Consider the following 24,369-nt stretch of genomic DNA (forward strand, 5'->3'; position numbering starts at 1 on the left):
TTTTATAATTAACTGAACACGGCTTGTATTAATATATAACTCATCGATTAAAACATGACATTATAACAAATTTACGCCTAATTTTGTTAATCCTACCATTACTCGAAATTGAATAACTAGTTGTAATTTCTTGGATCTAGAATTGGTACGAAAATAAATATTCGAGTACACAAATACTTGTTTTTTTACTAACATATTTTATAATTTAAAACCCTTTTGGACGTGGAGATTGAATGAGAGTGGTTATGTCGATCCTCACTTGTGTTAAGACTAGAGAGAAATTGTTAAGTAGAATGAAAACGAAAGTAATTTGTTGGGACATGACACGAGATAAACTAAATAACTCGGATTTCATATGTACTTGTCCGATACGTCCTAAAATCTTCTGAGAGGTGGTATGAATAGACAAGGAGTGGGTCCCACAGAGTAGCGGCCTCCCACGTGGTTGCCATTAACCAATAACTGAAAAGTGTACACACCCCCTCCCTTCATTTATCAACCCCACCGCTCTGGCCCACTCCCTCTTTTCACCTCTCCCCTTATTCGATCATTTGTTTTTAGTACTCAAGTTATTAAATAATTAAAATATATAACAATTCCACATTTCAAAAGTAATTTTAATGAAGGTAAAATATACTTTAAGTTGAATAATTTAAAAGAAATTGAATGGAGCTGAGCATTGAGTATGATGATTTATACGTCAATGTGTAAGTTATATTATTTAGATATAATTTTTAAATCCGAAATTAGGATGATACCTTTATACGAAGAAAAAAATATTTATGAGATTATCTCATGAAATTTATTTGAGATAATTTTTTTTATGTAATCATATACATTTCAAAAATGTAATTATTATTTTATACTAAAAGTTACATGCAATTTAGGTAAGTTTTACGAGATAACGAACATTGTTCTCCTATATGAAAATTTGTATTACTGTAATTTTAGAGGCTATTAACCGTTGCTGATAATTTTTTAAAAAATTTGTGCGGCTAATTTCCGCCGGAGATTAATTTGATACCTCTACAACTCTACTGCTCCCTCCCAGCAGAAAAGAATTACACACAAAACTAAACCGGTCAAACAATTCCTGGACCGGTCAAGACAGTCCTCATCGATATCCACACTCCACCCAATCAAACCCCTCCACGTGTCAACGTCACTTCAATATTTACCAGCCCAAAGTATCCAATGACACACTCAACTCTCCTATAAAAACAACCTCATTTCACACTCTAATTTCACCCATTCTCTCCCTTTCCGGTTACTTCGACAACAAAATGGCGCCAAACTCCCGCCTTTTTCCGGCCGTTTTTACCACTTTTTTTCTCTTTGCTTCTCCCACATTTTGTGCACATGACTATGCAAATGCGTTAAAGAAAAGCATTATTTTCTTTGAAGGCCAGCGTTCTGGCAAGCTACCGCCTGATCAACGCCTTCGTTGGCGCCGCGACTCGGCATTGCACGATGGTTCCACGGCCGGTGTAGACCTTACTGGTGGCTACTATGACGCAGGTAAACATTGCGTTATTGTTAATGTACATATATGTCACATTTCTATATATGCTTAGCATGCACATTTAGTATGACCTCCATTTTATCGACTCATCTTACACCGTTAATTTTGTCGAAAAATTGTACAATGTTACACTGTTACTCCATAATGTTTGAAATTTTTGAACATGAAAACCATGTTTTAGGCACATTTTACTACATAAAGTAGGTAATGTTAGTTGTTCCAACCATATTTTATTACATAAATCAATTACACTTAAATTATTTCGCATAAAACCGGAGACATCCCTGTTTTTGTCACATTTTCCGCAAATGTAAATTAAATTACTATATCGGTCATATTACAATGCGTGTAAAAATGACAAACGTTACTTAAACTAGGACGGAAAAAGTATGTTCTTCGGCTAAAATTACAAAATTAAATTATTCGTGTCTTCTATCATCATTCGTATCCATCAACGATACATAACCCATAAAATAAAATTTTACGTTCACCCCTAATGTTGTAATAATTTTTTTTGTTTGCAACAGGGGACAACATAAAATTCGGGTTCCCAATGGCATTCACAACAACAATGCTAGCATGGAGCGTAATAGACATGAGAAGAAACTTGGGAGCAGAATACGGTAACGCAATAAAAGCAGTGAAATGGGGAACAGATTATCTACTAAAAGCAACAGCAAAGCCAAACACGGTGTATGTACAAGTAGGAGATGCATTTTCAGACCACAACTGCTGGGAAAGACCAGAAGACATGGACACTTTGAGAAGTGTGTACAAGATTGACAAAGACCACCCTGGCTCTGACGTGGCAGGTGAAACTGCTGCCGCTTTGGCTGCTGCGTCTATTGTTTTCAGGTCACGTGACTCTGCTTATTCTCAGCTCCTCCTCGATCGTGCTGTTAAAGTAAGTCCAGTTTTTTTAAGCTCCTTTTTTCCTGGTCTATTGCTGTGTGTTTAGTTGTTGTAGCTAGTCTTCACTAGCTTTGCTGTAGTGTTTCTGATTTTGCAGTGGCTTGTTTGCTTTTATCGTTTATTTGGTTTGATAATTTATACGGTTCTTTTTGATTTTGTACTGTGCTTTGTGTGGAGTTGGTTTCTTGTTATGATTTTGCTGTGTAAAATTAGATATTTTATGCTAATAAGCTCATGTTATGTGCGCATACTTCATATGCGTGTACTTCATTAATATAACATCAGCGTTGTTCAAATCCCCCTTACACGAGGGAAAAAGTATTTAGTTTGTGCGTGACACTGTATTGCTAATGATATGAGACATTTGTAGGACTTGTGACGGCGATATTTTTAAGGTGACTCGTAATTTGTATTATCGGATTTTGTTGACGTGATGACGTAAAAATGTTTGGGCTAAAATAATTTGTATCGGAAAGGAATGTAAAAATTTGTCAATCCGCAATGTGTTTGTGCATTTTTGTTTTAAGAGTGGTGGAATTTAGCATGTAAATTTAGTTATTACCGTTATAAACTAATAAGTGAGGGTAATTTTGGTTACATAGGTGTTCGAGTTTGCTGACAGGCACCGAGGAGCATATAGTTCCAGTCTACACTCTGCAGTTTGCCCATTTTACTGTGACAATAATGGTTACCAGGTATAATAATTGCGTATGTTATACTACTTGTACGTATAAATGATTGGAGTTGTGCTGGAATGGGGGGATTAAGGTTGAAGTTGTTTAACGTAGGATGAGTTGTTGTGGGGAGCAGCATGGTTGCACAAGGCATCAAGGAGGAGAGAATACAGAGAATATATAATCAAGAACGAGGTGGTTTTAAGAGCTGGTGACACCATTAATGAGTTCGGTTGGGATAACAAACATGCCGGTATCAATGTCCTCATTTCCAAGGTATTCCTATTCCCTCCCCCCTCAACATTATCCCCTCCCCCTTTCCCTTTTCGAAACAAGTTCGATTACAGAAATTTAAATATTCTTCGTCGGTTCTTTGAAATTACTTTGATTATAGTAAAGTTTAAATACTCATATAGGTTTCGGTCTTAGCTTAATATTTTTTGTAGTTGAATGTTCTGTTATATAAATTAGTCGATTTTTTAAAAATTGTAGCTAAATTGATTAAAATATTGATCGATTTGCTAAATCGCTGATAAATCAGTGATAAATCATCCATTGTCAAAAATTTCCGTGAAACGGATGATATATTAATCCCTAGATAAAGAAAAACTGGACAGTACGGTAACTCAATCTAGCTAGCAACTTGTAGTATTTCTTTATGCAGTTCCCAAATCTTTGTCTTTAGCTTTTGGTTTCATCTACAAAACTTTTAAAATTACCATGGTTTTTTAGTTGCTTTACCCGAAAGAATAATACTCCATCCAAAAATCACATGGTATACATATTAAACAAAGAAGATAGGTGAACATGTGGGGTTGACAATATAACAAATTCTTTTATGAAGATAACTGGGTATCGTTTTCACATTAAAGGGACAGTAGTAACGTTTTGTAATAGCAACTTTGTATCAGATTTGGGTATTGTATAACAGTAGGAATTTATTAAGAGGTGCCTTTTTTTAGATTGTGTTTGTTTGGAGGACTTGTCAGTGCCTCTCTGCACACATGTGACTCATCAGTCAAGTCATTGGCTCACCAATTCTCTTCCAATTAGCCTTCATTAGTACTTCGATTTTTGACCATAGATGGTTTTTGATCATGAGTACTTTTTGTGCATCTCTATGTGCAGTCGCTCAACTCGACACGACTCATTTATAGAATATAAGCGTGAACTAGGAGCTTGCTCAACTAGCACTACTAGAACTACTCATTTATAGAATATTAGCGTGATCTAGGGATAGACCGAAACCATACAGATAAGAGTAATCGATTGATTTATTATGTTTTTTTAAGTCCGGTTTACTATGATATTATTTCGAATGCTTATGCAATTTTGACCATTCAACGTGAATAATTGATTAACAAATAATCTCGGACACTAATTAATAGTCTGAGACTAATTCAGAGCTTATAGAGTGATGAATTTTTTCTTAAAAATTTTTGAAATGCAGGAAGTGCTGATGGGAAAATCAAACGAACTAAAATCGTTCCAGGTCAATGCTGATAGCTTCATCTGCTCCATACTGCCTGGCATTTCCCATCCCCAAGTCCAATATTCACCAGGTATTCACCATTATCTATCTACTATGAATCTCAGCTCTCTCTGTTTGTATATGCTTAATAATATCAATTCTCCCTATGAACAGGTGGTCTTATCTTTAAAGCTGGAGGAAGTAACATGCAGCATGTAACCTCCCTATCATTCTTACTTCTGGTGTATTCTAATTATCTTAGCCATGCCAATCATGCTGTGCCATGTGGCCAGAAATCTGCCTCCCCTGCCCTCCTCAAACGCTTGGCCAAACATCAGGTCACTATTTTTGATTTTTCTTAAACACCGCTCGTTCAAATACAAATTAATTTATCCGCGCTTTACTGATTTACGCTTGTTTTACACTTGTCATCCCAGGTTGACTATATTCTAGGAGATAATCCAATGAGAATGTCATACATGGTTGGATACGGTGCACGTTACCCACGGAGGATCCATCACCGAGGAAGCTCGCTGCCATCTGTAAGAGCTCACCCGGCCCGAATAGGTTGTAAAGCAGGATCAAGGTACTTCTTGAGTCCAAATCCTAACCCGAATCTACTAGTTGGAGCAGTGGTTGGCGGGCCTAACAGCTCTGATGCATTCCCTGACTCAAGGCCTTTCTTTCAAGAATCAGAGCCCACTACTTATATCAATGCGCCATTAGTAGGCCTACTAGCTTACTTTTCAGCCCATCCTAATTGATACTAGAACTCTATAATTGATGTAAAAGAGAATGTTGTTATGTAGTGGTGGGCAAAGGTCACCCTACATGTAATCATATGCATGTTCTAAGATCTGTAGTTGCATTCAATGAATGGAATGAAGTCAGGACATTTATGTAATCTAATCAAAAACTTATGTTATAACTAATCCTTATATATTTTCTACCTTAATTTACAATCGACACATCTTTAGCAACGACTGAATTGGAAGGAGTGTTAGGGAGGGACTTTGGAGTTTGAACTGAGTACTTAAGAATATGAACAAAACAGCGAAAATTGAGCTTCAAAATTCAAATTCAGATGGCAATTAGATCAGAGCATTTGCCTTAAAAATAGTTTATAAGCTTCTTTCTTTGATGGAAGTGGAACCAGTCTCTTCTAAAGCAGGGAAAATGATCAGTTCCGAAAAAGTTTATGAGCAAAATCATACACCTGTTTAGTGTAATGCCACAGGGAATAAGCTGGTTGCTGAAGAAGAAATGGACAGCAAACCTGTATCTTTCCCAACAAAACCAGTGCCAATAATACCAATTCTCAAAGACGTCGTAATTGATCAACAGAATATACACGCCTATCAACTAACTGCTTTGGTGTGGGATACCGTAACTGCCAACAAACTCTTGATAATGATGATTCAGATAATAGAGCAGATCACAATGCAGATGTGGTTGGGGATCAGGGGATGGGTTGACAGCTTTAGTTGGGCTCAGCCAAGGAGTGAGCAGCATGTCCAGTGTTCATGGGGAGCAAACAGAGAGAGACTATGAAACAGATTTGTACGTCAGACTGGTCGGTCATTCAGTTTCTGCTTCTACAACCCCTGAGATTTCTGCGCAGATGTTAGATTCGCCAGAGCAGGCCATTGGAGTTGTCAAGTGATAGATTTTGGGTGATTTCTCCATTTCCCTATCATTGTTTCATAAATTGGCCTGTCACAGGTGTTTTAGAATGGTTTGTTTGGTCAAAGAAAATGTGTGACCTGTATGTTTATAATTTCAGAACTGCTTCATCGGCGGAAGGTAGAGATCATCGATCCTCCTAGGAAGGTTAGAGTACATCAATGACTCAGATAAAACTGATCTATAGTACCTTGGTTGACAAATATTGATGAAGTCTCTACAATAATGCATTCATGATGTTAACTCATCTCATCAACTACTATTTTACATTCATATTGATTGAGAATAAGATTGCCAACTCAATTTTGTTGCGCTGCAATTCTATGCAATGGAATGAAGGCAGAACATATATGTAATCTAAGCGAGAATTTATGTTATAACTAATCCTTATATATTTTCTACTTTTAATTTTCAATAGACACAGTCATCCATATGTTTATCTTATCGTGTGTATATGCGCTACATCTGAACTAAAGAAAAGCCTGTATGTATCGGTGTATATGTTACGAACTATTTACCTTTCAAGGAATACAGCTAAAAAGGTTTCTAATATTGCTAAAATATACATCTGTATTGATTGTTCCCCATGAACATCTTCGAATCATGAAGACGAAAAAACATAAGAAGCCTGAATTTTAATTTGCAAACAAATATACTTTCTACTGATTGAATCTACATTTTAATATAGGAGAACCAGGTTATATAATACCCGATCTTTTGCGACGACTGAATTGGAAGGAGTGTTTGGGCCTTTGGGGTTGAACTGAGTACTAAAGAATATTAACAGAACATTGAAATTGAGCTTCAGAGTTCAAACCCAGATAGCAATTATATCAGAGCATTTGCCATTCGTCTTCCTGTGCACCACTATTGTCGGCACCATCTGTGGGTACAGCATCAAAGGGATCATCATCATGAACTCCAACAGTCTCACACGAGGTCTCATAGTCACCTGCTGGCTTTGTTGAGTTGCGTGACTGAGTAACGGTCAGTAATGGAGCACCATTAGATTGAGCTGCCAACTCAGAAGCCCGCGAACAGAAATTATCAAAATCATCTGAAAGCAAGAACCCATCAAAATGGTCAATCGTAAAGCTTCAATTTATAAAAAATCTGGTCTAGTGCCCTGTTTGGCATGGTTGTTCTAAGCTGCATTATTACTGCGGAGTAACGGTGATCATCACCATTATCAAAATATTACAAAACACCTTGATATTGATTTTATACGTAGATATAGCACACCTTTGTCTCGACAATAAAATCCGATGGCCAGGGATGGATCGATCAAGTCAAGGGAAATTTGTCGAATGATGCTGACAAGGTCAAGTAAATAGTTGAGTCAGTGGTGTCAGCCAATACAGATAGATATTCTAATTGAACAATAAAGTTGTACACAAAACATACTAATTAATGAGAATATTTTTTTAAGTCTTCCGGGACCTTACTTGCAATGATAAGAAGAAGTGTCAGCTTCAAGATTATCTCGCGCCACATCAACTACCTAGTGAATTTAACCAGCAATCACAAACATGTAATTATCATAATAGTGGTAAAGACGAAACAATGAATTGAAAATTTGCAGTTACAAAGGGATACATTTCTAAAATCAGATTCTAAATTATAATATCAACAAGACATATAATCCAGTTACTAGAGTTTGACATATAAACGGGAAATGGAAAACATCAACGGAACTACAAACAAAGACAGAGCAACATAACAAGCTTCCAGGCTGAAGTTGACAAGCCAGCGACTCGAAGCTCATAAAACATAATATGCTTTGAAGAAAATTAAAAGATAAAACGATACTACAGAAACAAACATGCTCTAATAACAAATAACCAGAGTAAAAAGTAGAACATGAAGAAAGTAACAATAATCATTTACAAAGACCAGATTAATAAGTCTCTATTATTTAAACTAAACAGTGTGTGTCAGTGTTTACATGGATGTGTTCTTAAAAGGTAAGCACATAATCATAAATCTTCCAATTTGGAACGTGTCAGAGAGTTAAGATATAATGCGTCTTGACAAAAGTAGTAACATAAAACAATTAATAACGGAACTACATCAAATTGATATAGGATTACCTTACACGGTTACAGGAAACTAAATTATAAAAAAAAATGCAGGTTGGCATGATCCCAATTACAACCACATGGCCACATATCACATAGGAGGAGTTACACTTAAAGGCTAAAGCTCATAACTGTAACAAGATATATTTGTCATAGGGATTAGGGCGGGATAAAGATGTCAAAGTTTCATATCCAAATGTGTCTAACCAAACTACTCAGTCTTAGCCTGGTCTTCTAATCAAGCCATAGAAAGCTTAAAAGCCAAAATGGAAGCCTTAAACTGCCTTTAAAATCTAAGAACAAACACCAAAATCTACACAAATTGTCTTTCACTGTAATATATATCTCCACAAATTTAAAAATGCAAAGGCAATAGAATTGTATTATACCTGCTTAACTTCATGTGGATCAAGGTAGAAGGCGTTGTCATCTTGCACAGCAACAATGTATGTTGACACACCAGGTCTACCACCCAAGATTCCAAGGCTCTGGGGAAAGGTAAATGTTGCAACTAACAATGGAATGTACCTTAACAAGAAGTTATCAACTGTAACAAAGGCGAAAAACATAATACAAGCTTATGTGTAATCACAGTATCAGAACATTCCTAAAAACCCATGGCAGTGTTATTTTAAACTTACAGGTTGGTGCAAGCAACTTAAAAAGTTTTTTTTTCATAAAAAAAGGGTGGACGCTTGCAACTTATTTTATAGCATGGAAGTTGCCACACAAGGTATTTATAATTTGTAGCCACTAGTTACTCTTCCAATAATCACTTATCACTCTAACTCTCTAGAACAAGTTGGTCTGATCATATGTTATCACTTCTGTGACACTCTATTCGTAGGTTAGAATCCTATCATATTATCAAACTCTGTACTTTCCAGTTATCTCTACAATTATTTGGGGCTAGGGCTGGGGCAGGATTTGTGGGACTTTTATCAGAAAAACTAAACAGTAAACACCAAAATTTAGGAAAAACGTTGTTACAGATTAAGTACATTATTCCGACATGCCAAGCTGATGTCAAATTCTTTTACCTCGAACAACATAAAAGGGTACAACTTACTTAAAATGTTGGAGCTTAAAGAAACCTTTCCTACCCCGCCCACAAGCAAGAGTATTATACATCAAAAGACAAAATATTAGTAAGTAGACCAGAGAAGGCTTGATATTCTAGGCTCTAGGAAGGCGCTTTGGACCACAGGCAACAGCTTCACGTGAATCAAGAAAAATACCAGATAACTTGGTACTTGCAATAGTCATCTGATGTTTTTTAGTGAATTAATCAAACTATATCATGACTTAATCACTGCCACAGGCCCACAACACCGAAAACAATAATACATGCCAAACTGAAAGTTCCAACACATTACAAACTTGATTGCGACATCAACATGTATATGTAGCAATAGAAAATAGAAAATTCAGAGCTGTATAGTCTTGTGAAGTAATACAACAAAATCATAAAAGTAGATACGTAGCAGACAGACTATAACTGCTGGTTAAGTTCACCATTTTTTATATATAGGGTGAGGATTTGACTCTCAGTTTAGACAGATACATCTAACGTGTTTGTATTTCTAACTAAAAAGGATTAATTAATGTTCAGTACTTGACCAAACCAATATAATTTGAATTGTAAATGTTACAACAGAAGTACTACTGCCAAATAAAGTAATAGTTCCCATTTTAAAAATATATATCACCGAACACTCTACATTTATATTTTCCCACACAACAAAGTCAACAAGTATGTTGCTTCTCAAGAAAATCACAGCTACTGTTTTTGGACTTCGAAAGCTTTTACAATAAAAAAACACCAAACTAACACCAAACTACAGAAAGAATGAATATAAGGCGCAACAACGGCAAATTATTCTAGAAGCACTAACTTGTCATACCTAGGATTAAGTTTGTCAAGCCCCAGAACCAGTGGTACCAACAAAAGAATAGGGGTCCAATCAGCTTGACCTCGTGAAAATTCACGACAATGTCTAGATGCATCTTCAATACAAAGAACAGGAGCTCCACCTCGTTCCCCATTTTCATCACCACAGACAACATACATAGCCATCGGAAGTGACTGATTTTCTAATTCAGTTTCTTCCAGTTTACTCTGAGCCAGTGTTTCCCAAGTGCGACACATCGCATATGGGCCTACCCAAGATCCAGGAGAGAGGAGTTTTCCAGCTTGAAGGAGATTATGTATAGAGAAAGCCGATGCCTCGGAATCACCAAAACAGTGTAAGATCCCAATGTAGTCTTTATTCAGTGGCTGCATCATTAGCATATAAACAGTTATCAGAGTGGTAACTTGACAGTGCATCGACCTCCTTAAAACCATGATTCAGACATCTTAAACTTATTATCAATATATTAAGATTATAAACTATAGTTCAGAATCTACCGAGCTCTTCATTACTACTAGCTACTTCCCTGTTCTATTTAGCAAATACCTTCTCAAATGATTTTCTCCAATTTCTGCCCAGCCTTTGGATAACGAGCGCCTAAAAACAATGAGATATGTTATTCACGTTTTCCCATCTACAAGTTACAGTTTTACAATACAAAGTCCTACGATAAAAGTTTAACACAAACCACTAATAAAACCAAGTAACACAGCTTAATACCTGAGCAACAAGCATCTGACTGCTTCGAAGCATACATCCCCAGTTCACGTCACTAGTATACTTTGTTTCTCCAATAGCAACGAATCCTGCGAACAACAACATTAAGTCTCTATCTGCATCTTCCAATTTAAGCAGCCACACATTCCTGTTAAGATGTTTCTAACACAAACCTTTGCGGTAGGTCAATAAAATTCTTGATTCGAAATCTTCAACGAATGCAGCAAATCCATGGCTTTGGATTGGATCTGGAGACGAATCTTCATTTGATAGACTGTAACACACACCTAGCAGCCAAATGTCACTGAATGAGATAGAAACACCAGTCCTGTTTAGTCCTAGCACGCGTTCTTGAAATCTCCTCATTTTTGTGCCAACTATCCAAACATGCCTTCTGGTACTTAATTCTTTCTTTCTAAAAATTCAGCACGCCACACCTTATACAGTTTAAAAAAGCAAATACCAGGACCTTGCCCCCACCATAAAGAAGTAAATGAATTTTTTTTGTCTCTTGTTCTAGGCTCCTTGAAAAGACTTCTGTCAAGATATATAGAAGTATCAGTATGATGACAAACTCTTCACTTACAAAGAAAAATACAAATATGTACCCGTTCATAGCAACCACACAATAACCAAATACGTACAAGCAGTACAAAGGTACAGATAATAAAAAACCGAAAAGCTTGTGAATTAAAAGAGAAGAATATTGAGCAAGTTTACTAATTGTTATCAAATGAACAGCAGGATTGCACAAGAAAAATAATATACTTTCCTCATTCCTAATATTCTAAAGGCATTATGTGGCTGCACCCTGTACAATACATGAACCAACGGAAAAATTTGAGAACATGTGGATTACAATGATTAAATATTACACTAACATAAATAGTTTAATTAACCTGGCACTAGAAACTTAAATTCATCAAGAGAACAAGTACATATGAAGTAATGGTACAGCGAGAGGCTGGGATCCACAATTTTCAAAAATACAATACGATCAAAGTGAAGGTGATGAATTCAAGCATTGATTAAAATAGCAAATGTACAGTTCAAATTGAAAGCTCCGATAATATAAAAAACAACAGTTTGACCACTTGACTTAAAATGGAACCTTTTTATGAACAACCAACGTAACTGAAAGATAAAATGAATTCATTTCAGATTTGATAAATACGAAATAAACTACAAAGCGTGGTAAAACAAAGGAACAACAATCAGGAAATTAGGTTATTCATAGGCTGTTATTCAATCTTGATCGAGATAGTGCAAGAAAATTAATAAATACCAAAATTACTAGATACCTGATATAATTTTAAACCCGTTAAACCCTTCCTTATATTCTAAAAGCATTGCGTGGCTAAACATTATACAATACACGAACCTAAGCAAAAAATCGGGAATGTTCATATTCCAATTATTAAATTACATAGTTCAATATCGTTATTTCAAATTATAATCTAAAACTACAGAGACTTTAATTCGGCAAGAAAAATTAAAAAAAATGTAAACACACATATAGCGGAATATAGTATAGAGAATACTAGAAAGAAACATAGACTAAGCCTCAATGCGAGGAAAAGGAAACTTAAAGCAATGGACTCACACTACAAAACAATACAGCCGAAAAGTCACAGATACGAATAAAAATTCTAAATAGAGGCATTGAGTTCACAAGAGCAGAAACATATTCAAATGCGTATATAACAGATAAAAATAGAGAACATAAATAAACTTTATGCATCTAAAAGAAGTAAAATCATATCAATCAACTAATAAAACTACGAAATCAGAGGCGAAAAGTCACAGATACGACACAATAAGAATGAATGTTATGATTTCAAACATACATTTCGACAGAACTAATATGCATACAAAAGAAGTAAATCAAATCAATCAACTACACAAACTACGAAAACAAATGCGACAGTTAAGAATACGACACAATACGAATTCAAACACAAATTTTGAGAACAGAATCACGCACATAAGAAAAAGTAAAATCATATCAATCAACAGAACAAACTACAAACATAAGCCAAAATGTGACGATACTAAAGAATGTTACGATTAACAATTTCAATTATCGATTTGAAAGTAATATTTCGAGTGCAAAATCTAACACGGCTTACAAAATTAACAGTTCTAACAATTTCAAAATCAATCGATTCTAGAGTTGACTTTACACGAAAACTTATTATCCACTCAACTAATGTAATTGAAGCAAAATTTCTTAGCATAATCGACAGATAGGAGATAAGAACAATAAAAGGGAGGGAGAGAGGGGGGCGAGAGAGAGAGAGATTTCTTACTTGAGGAGAGAGAGTAGAGGGAGAGAATCAAAGAAACCCTAGCTCCATTAAATTGTGACGTACAAGACAAGTTGTTACTGTATCTATTCTGTTGATTTACAACAGCAAGCGCGCAACGGCGTGGCGTAACTAACCCCCAAATCAAATTATGAAATAATAATGTTCAATAACTGCCGTCTAATTATTACGTAGAAATCGATCCATTACCCATAAATTATTCAAAAATAATTAAAAAATATTTATTTAATTTGACTAATTTTTAATAAATAACTGATAAATTATTTGATTTTTAAAAATCATTCGATAAATTATAAATCGTTATCTCAGTCGAATAATTTCGATTTTCAAAATTTATAACTATAATAATATATTAAAATAATTATAAATAAGCACATATGATGGATTACACAAATTATTAAATTTAAAATAACAAAAATTCACATAATTATTTATATAAAAAAACCTTACATTTCGTATGAAATATAAGTTATATTTTAAAAGTTTAATAAAAAAACTGTATTTTGTGAATGGTATCTAGGAAAAAATGAGTTTTTTTTGGAAATGAAAAAGATTAAGATTTTATTCAGGTTATATTAAAAATACAAATTTTTATTTAAATTTATCCTTATTTTTTTCAATCAGAACTTTTATCCGATTTTTCGAGTTTATGCAACCAAATGTTTAAGAAAAAAAAAAAGAGAAATCCAAGGGACCGGGCTTTATTCTGAATTAGGTTCATTCCCACCCTCTTTACCCGTGCTTCTTATCTTCATTGTTGTGTGTACTACTGTACGTGCATACGTTGAAGTTTTGATATATGCGTGTCTACCTGATAAATGTTAACATCTATATAAACATAATCGATAAGAACTCTTTTTTTATTTCTTCTCTGTACACAAACGTGTTTGGATTGAACATATATAGCAATCTACCACAAATTCTTGATTTTTAAATTATACCTTCTTGATCAAAGTCCTTAAATCGGTTATTTTAAATTCTCGAAATGCAAATTGGTGCCGATTTAGGGGACCATTTTGTTCGTCCATGGAAATTATGTTGAGAAATGAAATGGTACTTTTGTAAAGCTTTTAAATTGCCAATTTTGGGGACCATTTTGTTCGTGCATGGAAATTATGTTCTCAAGAGGAGCAATGGTACTTTGCTAAAACTTTTAAATTGTGCTAATGAAGTCTGAACAGAAGGCCTCCCCCCAAAAGTAAGTCTCATGTGAAGAATATTACATGCCAAGTATTGTCTCGCCTATTTTACGATTACTCTCGTTTCCCTATTTGTGTTGGACACGTTTGTCAATGCACACTTTTGATCGTTAATATCTTTAATTTCGTATTAGTATTAAATATAAAAATTTCATTGTATTAAAATAATCATAAATATGAATTCAACAAGATCACTAGTGACTATATTTGATTTTATAGATTAAACGTAAATTAATAGTAAATCGCTTACCATGAATAGTGTTATAAGTCAAAATAGGAAATGTAAAAAGGGACGGAGGGAGTACAAAATATGTGATAACTTACATATTAGATATTTCTTTGGAACAAGGTTTTAAATTTTGTCATGGTGCTAGATGCTTGTTTAATTATGCAGCTTAATAGTTAATGGTACTGATTTATTTATGCAACTTGACTGCTATATTATGCAACCCATTCTTTGTAATTACAAATTTTAATTTGTGATACCTGCAACTAGGTACTATTTTGTGTTTGTACTAATTTTAATATGTTAATTTATGGTAGTTTAGTTCATACTAATTTTGATTACAATTTGTAGACAGAGTCTAAAGCATTGTTGATGGAGTGGCAAATGGCGAATTGATGAGCCCCATCCATGTTTGAGCAGCAACCAAGAAACGACAAATACTGATATGTTATATATCAAGAGATTCTGGTACTATCATGTTGACAAGAGATATTGGTTATAATCCTTCGATCTTAAGTCCACAAATACCTTCTGGTTCTGGCATGTTAGTCAATTTGGTATGATTATGAATCATTGTTTTAGGATCTTTTACAATCTATTACTTAATGTTATGGTCTATGGTCCAATAATCCACCGGTTCATCTCTTTATATACTCCAATCATGTTAATATGTGTTTTAAAAATACTTTATTTCCGGTGCTAAATTTGGTATCTAATCTCCATATAAATTGCAGGTAAGAGTTTACAGTGATACAATGAATGATGCAAGATTTGTAGGTCTCCATACACAGCTTATGAGTTGCTTCCAGAATCCGACAAGGTTTGATTCTCTACTTCTAAATTTCCATTTTATCAATAGTTTCAAACTTGCTTAAGAATTACTGATTATAAACAACTGTAGCTGGTCCGGTGACGATATTTTGTTTAGGCTTTGAAAATTTTAATTAAGGTTGATCTTCTCTGAAATGATGAAATAACTATGCTAGTTCAGTTTGGTATGATCGTGTTCTCATTCTTATAGTTATGCTGTATTACTTAAGCTAATCAGTCCAACTTGCACTCTTCTTTGCACATGACATTTGTTATAACCTGTTCGATAAAATATTCATGTTTTTGTATTTAAGTTGGTCTATTATTTTGTAGTTAAGGTTTTTTTAATTATTTGCTTAATGTGCATTTTTTATATACAGTGTAAAGGAATATATTATACTTTTGGATCACTAGTGTATTTAGTTAATTATTATAAAAAAATTAATTATTTTGGTTTTTAAGTTATTTTGTAATTATAATTATATGTGTACAAATATAGGCTGGATACCATTTTATGATGGGATATAAAAAAAACTCACATATATGCACATGGAGAGTCAATGAGTTACCACAACTTTCTTTTACTATCAATACTCGACTGTTAAAACATAGGATGACATATGAGAAGGAAAGCATGAAACAAAGCAGATAAACATCAGAAATTGTTTCCTTAGTCGAACTGATTTGTATAGTTTTGTTGGATCTCAGTTTCTTACAAAAAATTTCGTCACATTTATAATACCTATGATGTATAAATTGTGGAGTTGGCTTGTATAAGTATCTTATTAGTATCCTAATAAGATGGTTGGTGAGTCCTAGTCTTGTACAAGGAAAGTTTGACGAGTTATAAATCTTGTTTAATGTAAAAATGTGAAGGCAAGCTTCAAGGAATGAAGTGCCGAGTTCTACTCTTCTACAAGGTAAGATGTGGGTCCGAGTCCTAGCTTTTTATTATCAAGAATTGGCTAGTACTTTCAAGATATCAATGTGGCAAGTCCTAGAAATGAACACAAGCTTGTAGTCGAGCCATTATTGAAACATTCGATTTCTTTAAGATTTACTTGGGGAAGTGCTTTCAAAATCAATTCTCACCAAACTCTAAAGCCTTACACAAATACACTCATTTAAAATCTCCTTTTAATTGTATTGCTCATCTTTATAAGGGCTCTTTATTTTTGATTGATAGGACATTCAATAGTTCTTGATAGGTTATATCTCTATTGTTGATTGTTCTTATCTTAGCTTTGAATACTCGTGTGTAAGCAACCTTAGAAGTTCTATTCTTAATACAAGAGTTTAACCGCAATTTTTTTTTTGTGTTCTTTGTTTCTTTAATTAAACTTTTAATTTCCGCTGTGAGTAAAATCGAAAAACGAACATAAATACCACCCCCTCTGTATTTCATCCCGGACCTAACATTTTATATCCAATTAACCCATCTCAATCGCAGTCAATAGATAATAATTTTTTTATAAAGTTCAAAATTTTGAGAATTTAGAAAATTCTGTGTCACACACTTATACTAGCATGCCAATCCCCACTCTCTTGTCAAGTTTCGGATCCATTTTCAAGAATTCTTATTTATCCAAAATTGAGAATCCGACTCTTATATCCAAACCCTTTTGCGTACCCGAGTCCAGGAAAAGTAATAAATTGTGTGATCAATCGATTTATTTTATCTGAGATATTCTGTTATGCTTATCATGATTTCAAAATCTGAAAAGATTGTTGGAAATTTAATTGATTAACAAAATCTAGATTCCGGAGATTTCTACAATATTTCCATCTACACCGGGACTATCTTCTAAATCTTCGCTTCAAGCTTAGCATATAACATTCTCTTTCCATTATGGATGATCGAAGAAATCTCACAAAGAAAGCAACAATGCAACGCGAAATAGTAGAATTCGGAAAAAAAATTAACCATGTAAGTTTGATTGATGTTGTATCAGAGTCACTCCTTATGAACATTTTTGCAGGACTTCCAATTGCTTCTATCTGCGCGTTAAGGTGTGTATGTAAATTATATTTTAAATTGATCTCTGAGAAATGGTTCACTAAGCGTTTTGTTGAATTGTCCCCATACACCACTATTGTGTTCAACAATGATTTTGGGGTTCACTTGGTCGAGCTTGCGAAAGGATACTGTAAATCATATAAATCTATATTCCCAGGCAATTATGCTAAAATTGTCGGTTCCTGTAATGGCTTGCTTTTTTTTTTAGTTGTATGTCCTCATGGTTTTTTTAGACAACCGGTTCTTTACATTTGCAACCCAGTTTTAGGGCAATATGCTACCCTTCCGAAACCCCCACCCTGTGACAAGATACACAATTCTGATAGAAAAATGAAAGATGTTTACGGGTTTGGTTCTGGTTCATCCACCGACAATTATAAGATTTTAAGAATTTCAACACTAGTTGACCCACCGCACCCAATTTATTCAAAAAGATCGGACGCTCAGGTTTATATTGTTGGGACTAAAACATGGAAGAGTCTGGGATATCTTCCATATCCAAGTAACGAAGAATCTCTAGCTGCTATCGTGGAAGGAGCCTTTCATTGGTTGTTTTATAACGAGATGATACATGTCACATCTGTGTATGCATTTAACATTGAGGAAGAAAGATACTATCAGATCTCATTTCCTCAAAATATAGGGAATGGCAACATCAATATGAATGTTGGAGTTTTGAATGACTGTCTGTGTTTGTTTGATAATTCTGATCCTGCACATTTAGACATATGGTCGATGAAGGAATATGGAGTGGGAGAGTCTTGGGCTTTAAAGTGCATTTTGACAACCTCTATCATCCCTGCTGGATTAGATAGTTTTGCACTTCACCCGATAACAGTTATGAAGGATGAAGAAATTTTCATGAAGTCCGGAAGTGGTAACTTCTATACCTATAATCAAAAGAATATGAATATCACCAGGTTTGAAATTGATAATATGGAGCTGCTGGCTGAATTTAACAATCACGCAGTTCACTCATCAAACTTTTGTCCACTCGATCTTATTTTAGCAGGGTATTTAGTTTTCGATAAATTTAGTGTCAGATGTACTTGTGGGTACACATTCTAGGGGTTTTATTTGTCAATTAAGAATGATTCGAGCATATTTTCTGGCTAGTAAGCTGGATTGCAATTTTACTTCAATTATCTTTAGACCTTCTAATTAATAATTACTGGTCAGTGATAAGTCCTATTAAGAAAACGAAGATATTGAAGTTTATTGCTGTATTGATGTGCATCATCTTTCTCAATTTTCTACAACTTGTGCGCATAATATTTAGTACTTCTCAAAAGAATTTACTATTAACTTCATTTTCATTTTTTGTTGTTCTGGATGATTTTGTTGTCCAGAGATTACGAGTCCATAGCTATAGACACTTTGTTCAGATTCACTTGTGCAACTTGCTGCATTTTGAAAGAATTGTTTCGGTACCTTGACATAATTCTAAATTTCTGTGTTTATGTTCTTGGAATTTGTTCTTGTTCTCGAGTCGAAATTTTGTTAATGTCGTGAATTTGTGATATGAGACTAAATTATGGTGAAATCTTGGGGAATTGTAATATGAAGTGTTTCTCGATGAAATTGAAACAATAATCATTAATAACTAGATAGCATCAACTAGTTTATACTTGCTTAATGACAAGTTCCTTCACATCTTATTGATATTTTATCGTTCCCTTGCTTGCACAAGTCTACGAACTCTCTATTGCCTTCTATGATATAGTCTACATATTCTTAATTACTGGTGGAGCCACACCAGGTCAATTGGGGTCATGAGACCCCATTATGTATCTTTCATGCTGAAACAACACTAATTCTTTTATGATTGTTCCTGATCCTGATCTTGGCTTAGGGTGACTGTTGTATAAACTCTTCCTTTTTTATTTTTGCCAGAATTTTGTTTTGAGAAATTCAAGTTCATAATCTGCTGTGTGGTGGGAATATTAACTTTCTTGCTCATATGATTTTTTATGCTTTATGTTGTCTTTAGGGCTAGTGATTTACTTTCGGCACTTTGATCCCACCGTATTTTTAGAGATTCACCTACAGTTTCGTGAGTTCTCTTGCAACTGTTGATGAGATTTGAATATGCTCTTTCTTTTTCACATACACCAATTTTCATCTTTTTGCTGTCTATACTTTGTATTTTAAAAAAAAACTTCCCAAACCATACCCTGCTTTTGTTTCCTTCTTCACATATCTGTTTGTTGCTAGCCTCCCTTGCACATTAATATATATATATATATATATATATAATATGTAGCATTCAAAAAAGTTTTTTTTTCTCGAGCTTTTATACACATAAATTTCACTTTCCTTTTATTTATGTGATCTTCTGCTTCTTGCTACAACAACAGAAAATTTCTTGTTTATTTGTTTTTCTTGACTCCTCCTTTATGTAGACTTCTTTCCTGTGGCCTTGAGATGCCTAGAAGATTCTGATTTTTAATATACGTAGCTACAATCAGAGACGGATGCAGGCTGATGTGGGGGGGGGGGGGCGTTTATTTATGCTACCTGAACAGTTTTTGTCATCATTTCTGCTGTTGTTTCATGCAATATCATCTGCTTCCGTTCACTTCTTTATCAATTGTGCTCTTCCGATTCTTTCATTAGTATCCCATTCTCGCAACAGTTATGACCTATAGTGAAAATCTTTGTTGTTTACCTGTTGAAGATGATGATGGAGAAACATTAGTGAGGATGAATTGCAAGTGTTCTCCCTTAAAGGATGATGTTTGATGCGAACCAAAACTCGTCAGTCCAATTTTTGGACCCAAGTCAAATCCTGGTGTTAGTGTTTTCAAGTTGTCAATTTGTTCTTTTTCTTCTGTTCATGCAACAAGCACGCCAGCTTTCTTTGCCTTTTTTCCTTTATATTTTCTACTTCCTACAAGCTGCTAACTTTTCTGCAGGCCTCGTTCTTTTTCGTTTTTGCAAGGAGGAGGCGTCTTCCTTTTCTTTCTTTCTTTGTTTTTTCAGGCAGCCTTAGTTGTGGGTTCTGGCGGCCTTGTTTTTTCCAGTTCTTACGGTGCTTCTTCTTCAATTCGTTTTTCTACTCATTAAAGCAATTTTTTTTAGCTTCGGGCCAGTAGTGTTGAGATATCCCTCCTAACTTTCATCTCATCGCGGCAAGATGCTAAACGTTTTACAGGTTGTACTATTTAATATTTAACCAAACAATATAGGCTTGGTCCTTGGAGTTTTCCAGATGAACTTTTGCTTTGGTTGTAGTTTCTGAACCTTTTTCCGTCATGTGTGATGAATAACAAGGTGCTTTCTTCAATTTGATGTAGCCATGTATTAGGTTCTGGTTACCTCTGCCAATTAATCAGATTTTACCATGACTTGAGTTATTAGATAAAGATGAACCAGACTCCAGGATCTGAACAATTCCACATTTTTGTGTACGTCCAACATTGAAGAAGAACGAGATTGTCAGATCCTTGTTCCTCATAATATGGGAACTGCAATTTTATTACGAGTGTTATCTTTATTTGTGATCCTGCTCGTTCCGGCATATGGTCGATGAAGAGTCTGGAGTAGAAGAGTCCTGAGCTTTAGAATTCATTTTGGCAGCCACTAGTCCTGCTGGATTTGATACCTTATCACTTTGTGAAGGATGATACAATTATCATGAATTCGGAAGTGGTGACCTCTAATTTTATGATTAGAAGTGTATGAAATTCACTAGCTTTGAAAATAAATCTGTGGAACTACTGGCTGAATTAAACTATCACGAGTTCACTTGATTTTTTTTTGTGCGTCAAATGTTCACTCAGAGTATGCCTCCTGAATGTTTTATAGTTGAGAAAGTCAGTGGCCGATGTTCTAAGCACACACATACCACTGGGTTATTCGTCGGTTGAATTATTAATTGATTAATAAGACCATGATTGTGAAGATTTTCTGCAATGTTCTACTGTGAATTTTTTGTTTCATTATGAAGTACATTCATTGTGCCTTTTGTAATCCCAAAATCACACATAATTGCAGAAACACTACCGATGCCAAGACTTTGGGTTTCTCTACGGTGTGTGCCCACGTGGACATACTAAACACTAAAATTTATAATTTTTGTGCATTTTGATTAGTTTGTTTGTTGTGAATGCAGGGGAGTCCATCATTATAAAGAAACAATCAAAAAAGCTAAACTTATACTCCGTCCATCCCATTTTGATAGTCCACTTTGTTAATTTCACACATACTAAGAAATAGAAGAAATAGAAGATGTAATGTCCATTTTCTCGTTTTCACGCAATAATACAACTTAGTTTTTATACATTACATAAATTACACATACTTCAACAAAAAAAATAAATGTGCACGTGTATACACATGAAAACTATAAAATAATAAAGGACATTTATGAGTAGGTCTTTTACTTAATATTGAAACTATAAAATTTGCATGAGTTAAAGAAGAGACAAATATTTTCAAATTTTTTTATTTTGCAAATTGGATTAATAAAATGGGATGGAGGGAGTATAATTCTGCGCTTAGAAGAAACGCAAAGCTGTAGAAACAGGGGAAGAAATCAACCAGATGATTTTGATTGATGACATGCTAGAGTCACTCCTTGCGGACATTATTGCAGGACTCGCTATTGCTTCATAAATTCACCATCACCACCAGAATCATGTGCAAATCGAAACCTCTAATTCCCCACTACATATTCACAATCACGTTTTAAGCTACTTGGGGACTAGCTCTTCTCTGTACATTCATACCATAACTCTCACACAAGTAATGCATAATGTGATTTCTCAAAGGGCTACTAGCACCCTGTCACGGACTAACATCTCCCAATCCCACCCCACCCAGTACTAACATTTTACACCTTTTATTTTTACATCATGATATGTCAAATTCGTTCCGTAACGACTCACAAATCATGATATGTGAAGGTGTGAACTAGTTATTGGTCATTTTCTTATAAATAAATTGGACAACCCGTATATTAAATTGAGTCTCATCAGTTATTAAAATATGTTGTGAGAATAATTTTACAATCAATTTTGGTACTTTTAACATTACTCTTAATCAAGTAACTAGTTTAGCTATAACTTATTATATTACATTTTGGTGATCAGGAATTGGGACCAAAAATAGATATTCCAAGAAATACTTGTAGCAATCAATTTTAATAATATCTTAAGATTTCGATGCAAACTAGAGTGACTTTTTTTTGCTAATCGATTACAGACACCTCCGACGACACGAAAAACGGAACAAGAGCCACCAACTCTTTGTTGGTCAAAGTGGAGAGAAGTTGCTAATTACTTAAAATGAAAGTGAAAGTATTTTGTGTGCATGTGTTGGGACTTCACAAGCTTTTACCATAAAAAAACACTAATCTACAGAAAGTATGAATATTAGCCGCAACAGCAAATTAATCTAGCTAGAAGTACTAACTTGTCATACCTAGGATTAAGTTTTACATCTAAGCGAGATTTATATTATAGCTAATCCTGGTAATAGTAGTGGTAAAGACAGAAGCACGAATTGCAAATTTGCAGTTACAAAGGGTTACATTTCTAAAATATAACTTATAAACTTACAATATCAACAAGAACTATAATTTAGTTACTAGAGTTTAAAATCTATACAAATTGCCTTTCACCACTTCAGATGCCTATGCTGCAATGCATATGTTTGCTTAGCTATTACCATCCACTCATCCAGTATTAACTGTAATACTTCTTCACGAATTTATAAATGTGAAGGCAACAGGGTTGTACTATACCTGCTTAACTTCGTGTGGATGAAGGTAGAAGGCGTTGTCATCTTGCACAGCAATAATGCATGTTGACACACCAGCCCTACCACCAAAGGTTCCAAGGCTCTGAGGAAAGGTAAATGTTGCAGCTAACAACGGAATGTACCTAACAAGAACTGACATTTGTTATTAACTGTAACAAAGGCAAATATATAATATAAGCTTATTTGTAATCACAATATCAGTACATTCCTAAAACCCCCATGGCAGTGTTTTTTAAACTTATAAGTCGGTGCAAGCAACTTGAAAGTTATTTTTCAAAAACTAAACGGGCGGGCAAATGCAACTTATTTATAGCATCGAAGTTTCCTGGCAAGGTATTTGTAATAGGTAGCTACTAGTTACTCTTTCTAAAATCACTTATCACTCTAATCCTCTAGAACAACTTGGTCTGATCATCTGTTAACATTTTTTCCTGACACTCTTTTCGTAGGTTAGAATGCTATCACGTTACCAAATTCTGTAATTTCCAGTAATTTCTACAGTTGGGCTAAGTGGCCAGGCCTTGGGTAGGATTTGTGAGACTTTTATCAGAAAAACTAAACATTAAACACCAAAAATTAGGAAAAAAGTTGTAACAACTAACGTAAATATTACGACATGCCAAGCTGATGTCAAATACTTTTACCTTGAACAACATAAAAGGGTATAACTTAAAATGTAGGAGCTTATAGAAACCCTTCTACCCCACCCGCAAGCAAGAGTAGTATACATCAAAAGAGAGAAAATAAATAAGTAGAGACCAGAGAAGGCTTAATATCCTATGCAGGTGCTTTGCACCACAGGCACCGGCTTCACGTGAATAAAAAAAAATGCCAGATAACTTGGTACTTGCAATAGTCATGTGATGTTTTTTAGTAAATTAATCAAAATATATGATGCCTTGATTACTGCCACAACACCGAAAACAAAAATATTTACCAACTGAAAGTTCCAACACATCACAGACTTGATTGCAACATCAAATAGGAGAACCCGCGTATATTATATCCCAATCTTCAGCAACGACTGAATTGGAAGGAGTGTTTGGGCCTTCGAGGG

General features: G+C 34.6%; 3 protein-coding genes across 5 annotated transcripts; 2 read left to right on the forward strand and 1 right to left on the reverse strand.

The window, feature by feature from the left end:
• The first annotated feature begins 1,227 nt into the window (after window positions 1-1,227).
• LOC141678903 (endoglucanase 8-like) lies at window positions 1,228-5,534 on the forward strand. The gene is made up of 7 exons (XM_074485325.1): window positions 1,228-1,518; window positions 2,050-2,426; window positions 3,037-3,129; window positions 3,223-3,384; window positions 4,559-4,670; window positions 4,754-4,917; window positions 5,017-5,534. Exons 1-7 carry the CDS (start codon window positions 1,284-1,286, stop codon window positions 5,341-5,343), a joined length of 1,470 nt encoding a protein of 489 aa, XP_074341426.1. The 5' UTR covers window positions 1,228-1,283; the 3' UTR covers window positions 5,344-5,534.
• A 1,257-nt stretch (window positions 5,535-6,791) lies between these two features.
• On the reverse strand, window positions 6,792-13,420 carry LOC141678904 (cysteine protease ATG4-like). Of its 2 annotated transcripts, none has more exons than XM_074485327.1 (9): window positions 13,280-13,420; window positions 11,144-11,504; window positions 10,974-11,059; window positions 10,800-10,850; window positions 10,245-10,618; window positions 8,730-8,868; window positions 7,708-7,763; window positions 7,505-7,575; window positions 6,792-7,319 (listed from the first exon to the last, which is right to left on the reverse strand). In XM_074485327.1, the coding sequence occupies exons 2-9, from the start codon at window positions 11,334-11,336 to the stop codon at window positions 7,096-7,098; spliced, it is 1,194 nt and encodes a 397-aa protein (XP_074341428.1). In that variant the 5' UTR covers window positions 11,337-11,504; window positions 13,280-13,420; the 3' UTR covers window positions 6,792-7,095. The 2 variants fall into 2 exon arrangements, with proteins under 2 accessions (XP_074341428.1, XP_074341427.1); XM_074485326.1 differs by having other exon boundaries at window positions 11,144-11,507.
• Window positions 13,421-14,052: 632 nt separating this feature from the next.
• On the forward strand, window positions 14,053-18,733 carry LOC141678405 (F-box protein At3g07870-like). 2 transcript variants are annotated; one of them, XM_074484713.1, is made up of 4 exons: window positions 14,053-14,495; window positions 15,074-15,279; window positions 15,457-15,542; window positions 16,409-18,733. In XM_074484713.1, the coding sequence occupies exon 4, from the start codon at window positions 17,382-17,384 to the stop codon at window positions 18,615-18,617; it is 1,236 nt and encodes a 411-aa protein (XP_074340814.1). In that variant the 5' UTR covers window positions 14,053-14,495; window positions 15,074-15,279; window positions 15,457-15,542; window positions 16,409-17,381; the 3' UTR covers window positions 18,618-18,733. The 2 variants fall into 2 exon arrangements, with proteins under 2 accessions (XP_074340814.1, XP_074340816.1); XM_074484715.1 differs by lacking the exon at window positions 14,053-14,495 and adding an exon at window positions 14,877-14,992.
• The last annotated feature ends 5,636 nt before the right edge of the window (window positions 18,734-24,369 follow it).

This window comes from Apium graveolens, chromosome 8 (assembly GCF_009905375.1).
Source record: "Apium graveolens cultivar Ventura chromosome 8, ASM990537v1, whole genome shotgun sequence".
NCBI lineage: Eukaryota > Viridiplantae > Streptophyta > Magnoliopsida > Apiales > Apiaceae > Apium > Apium graveolens.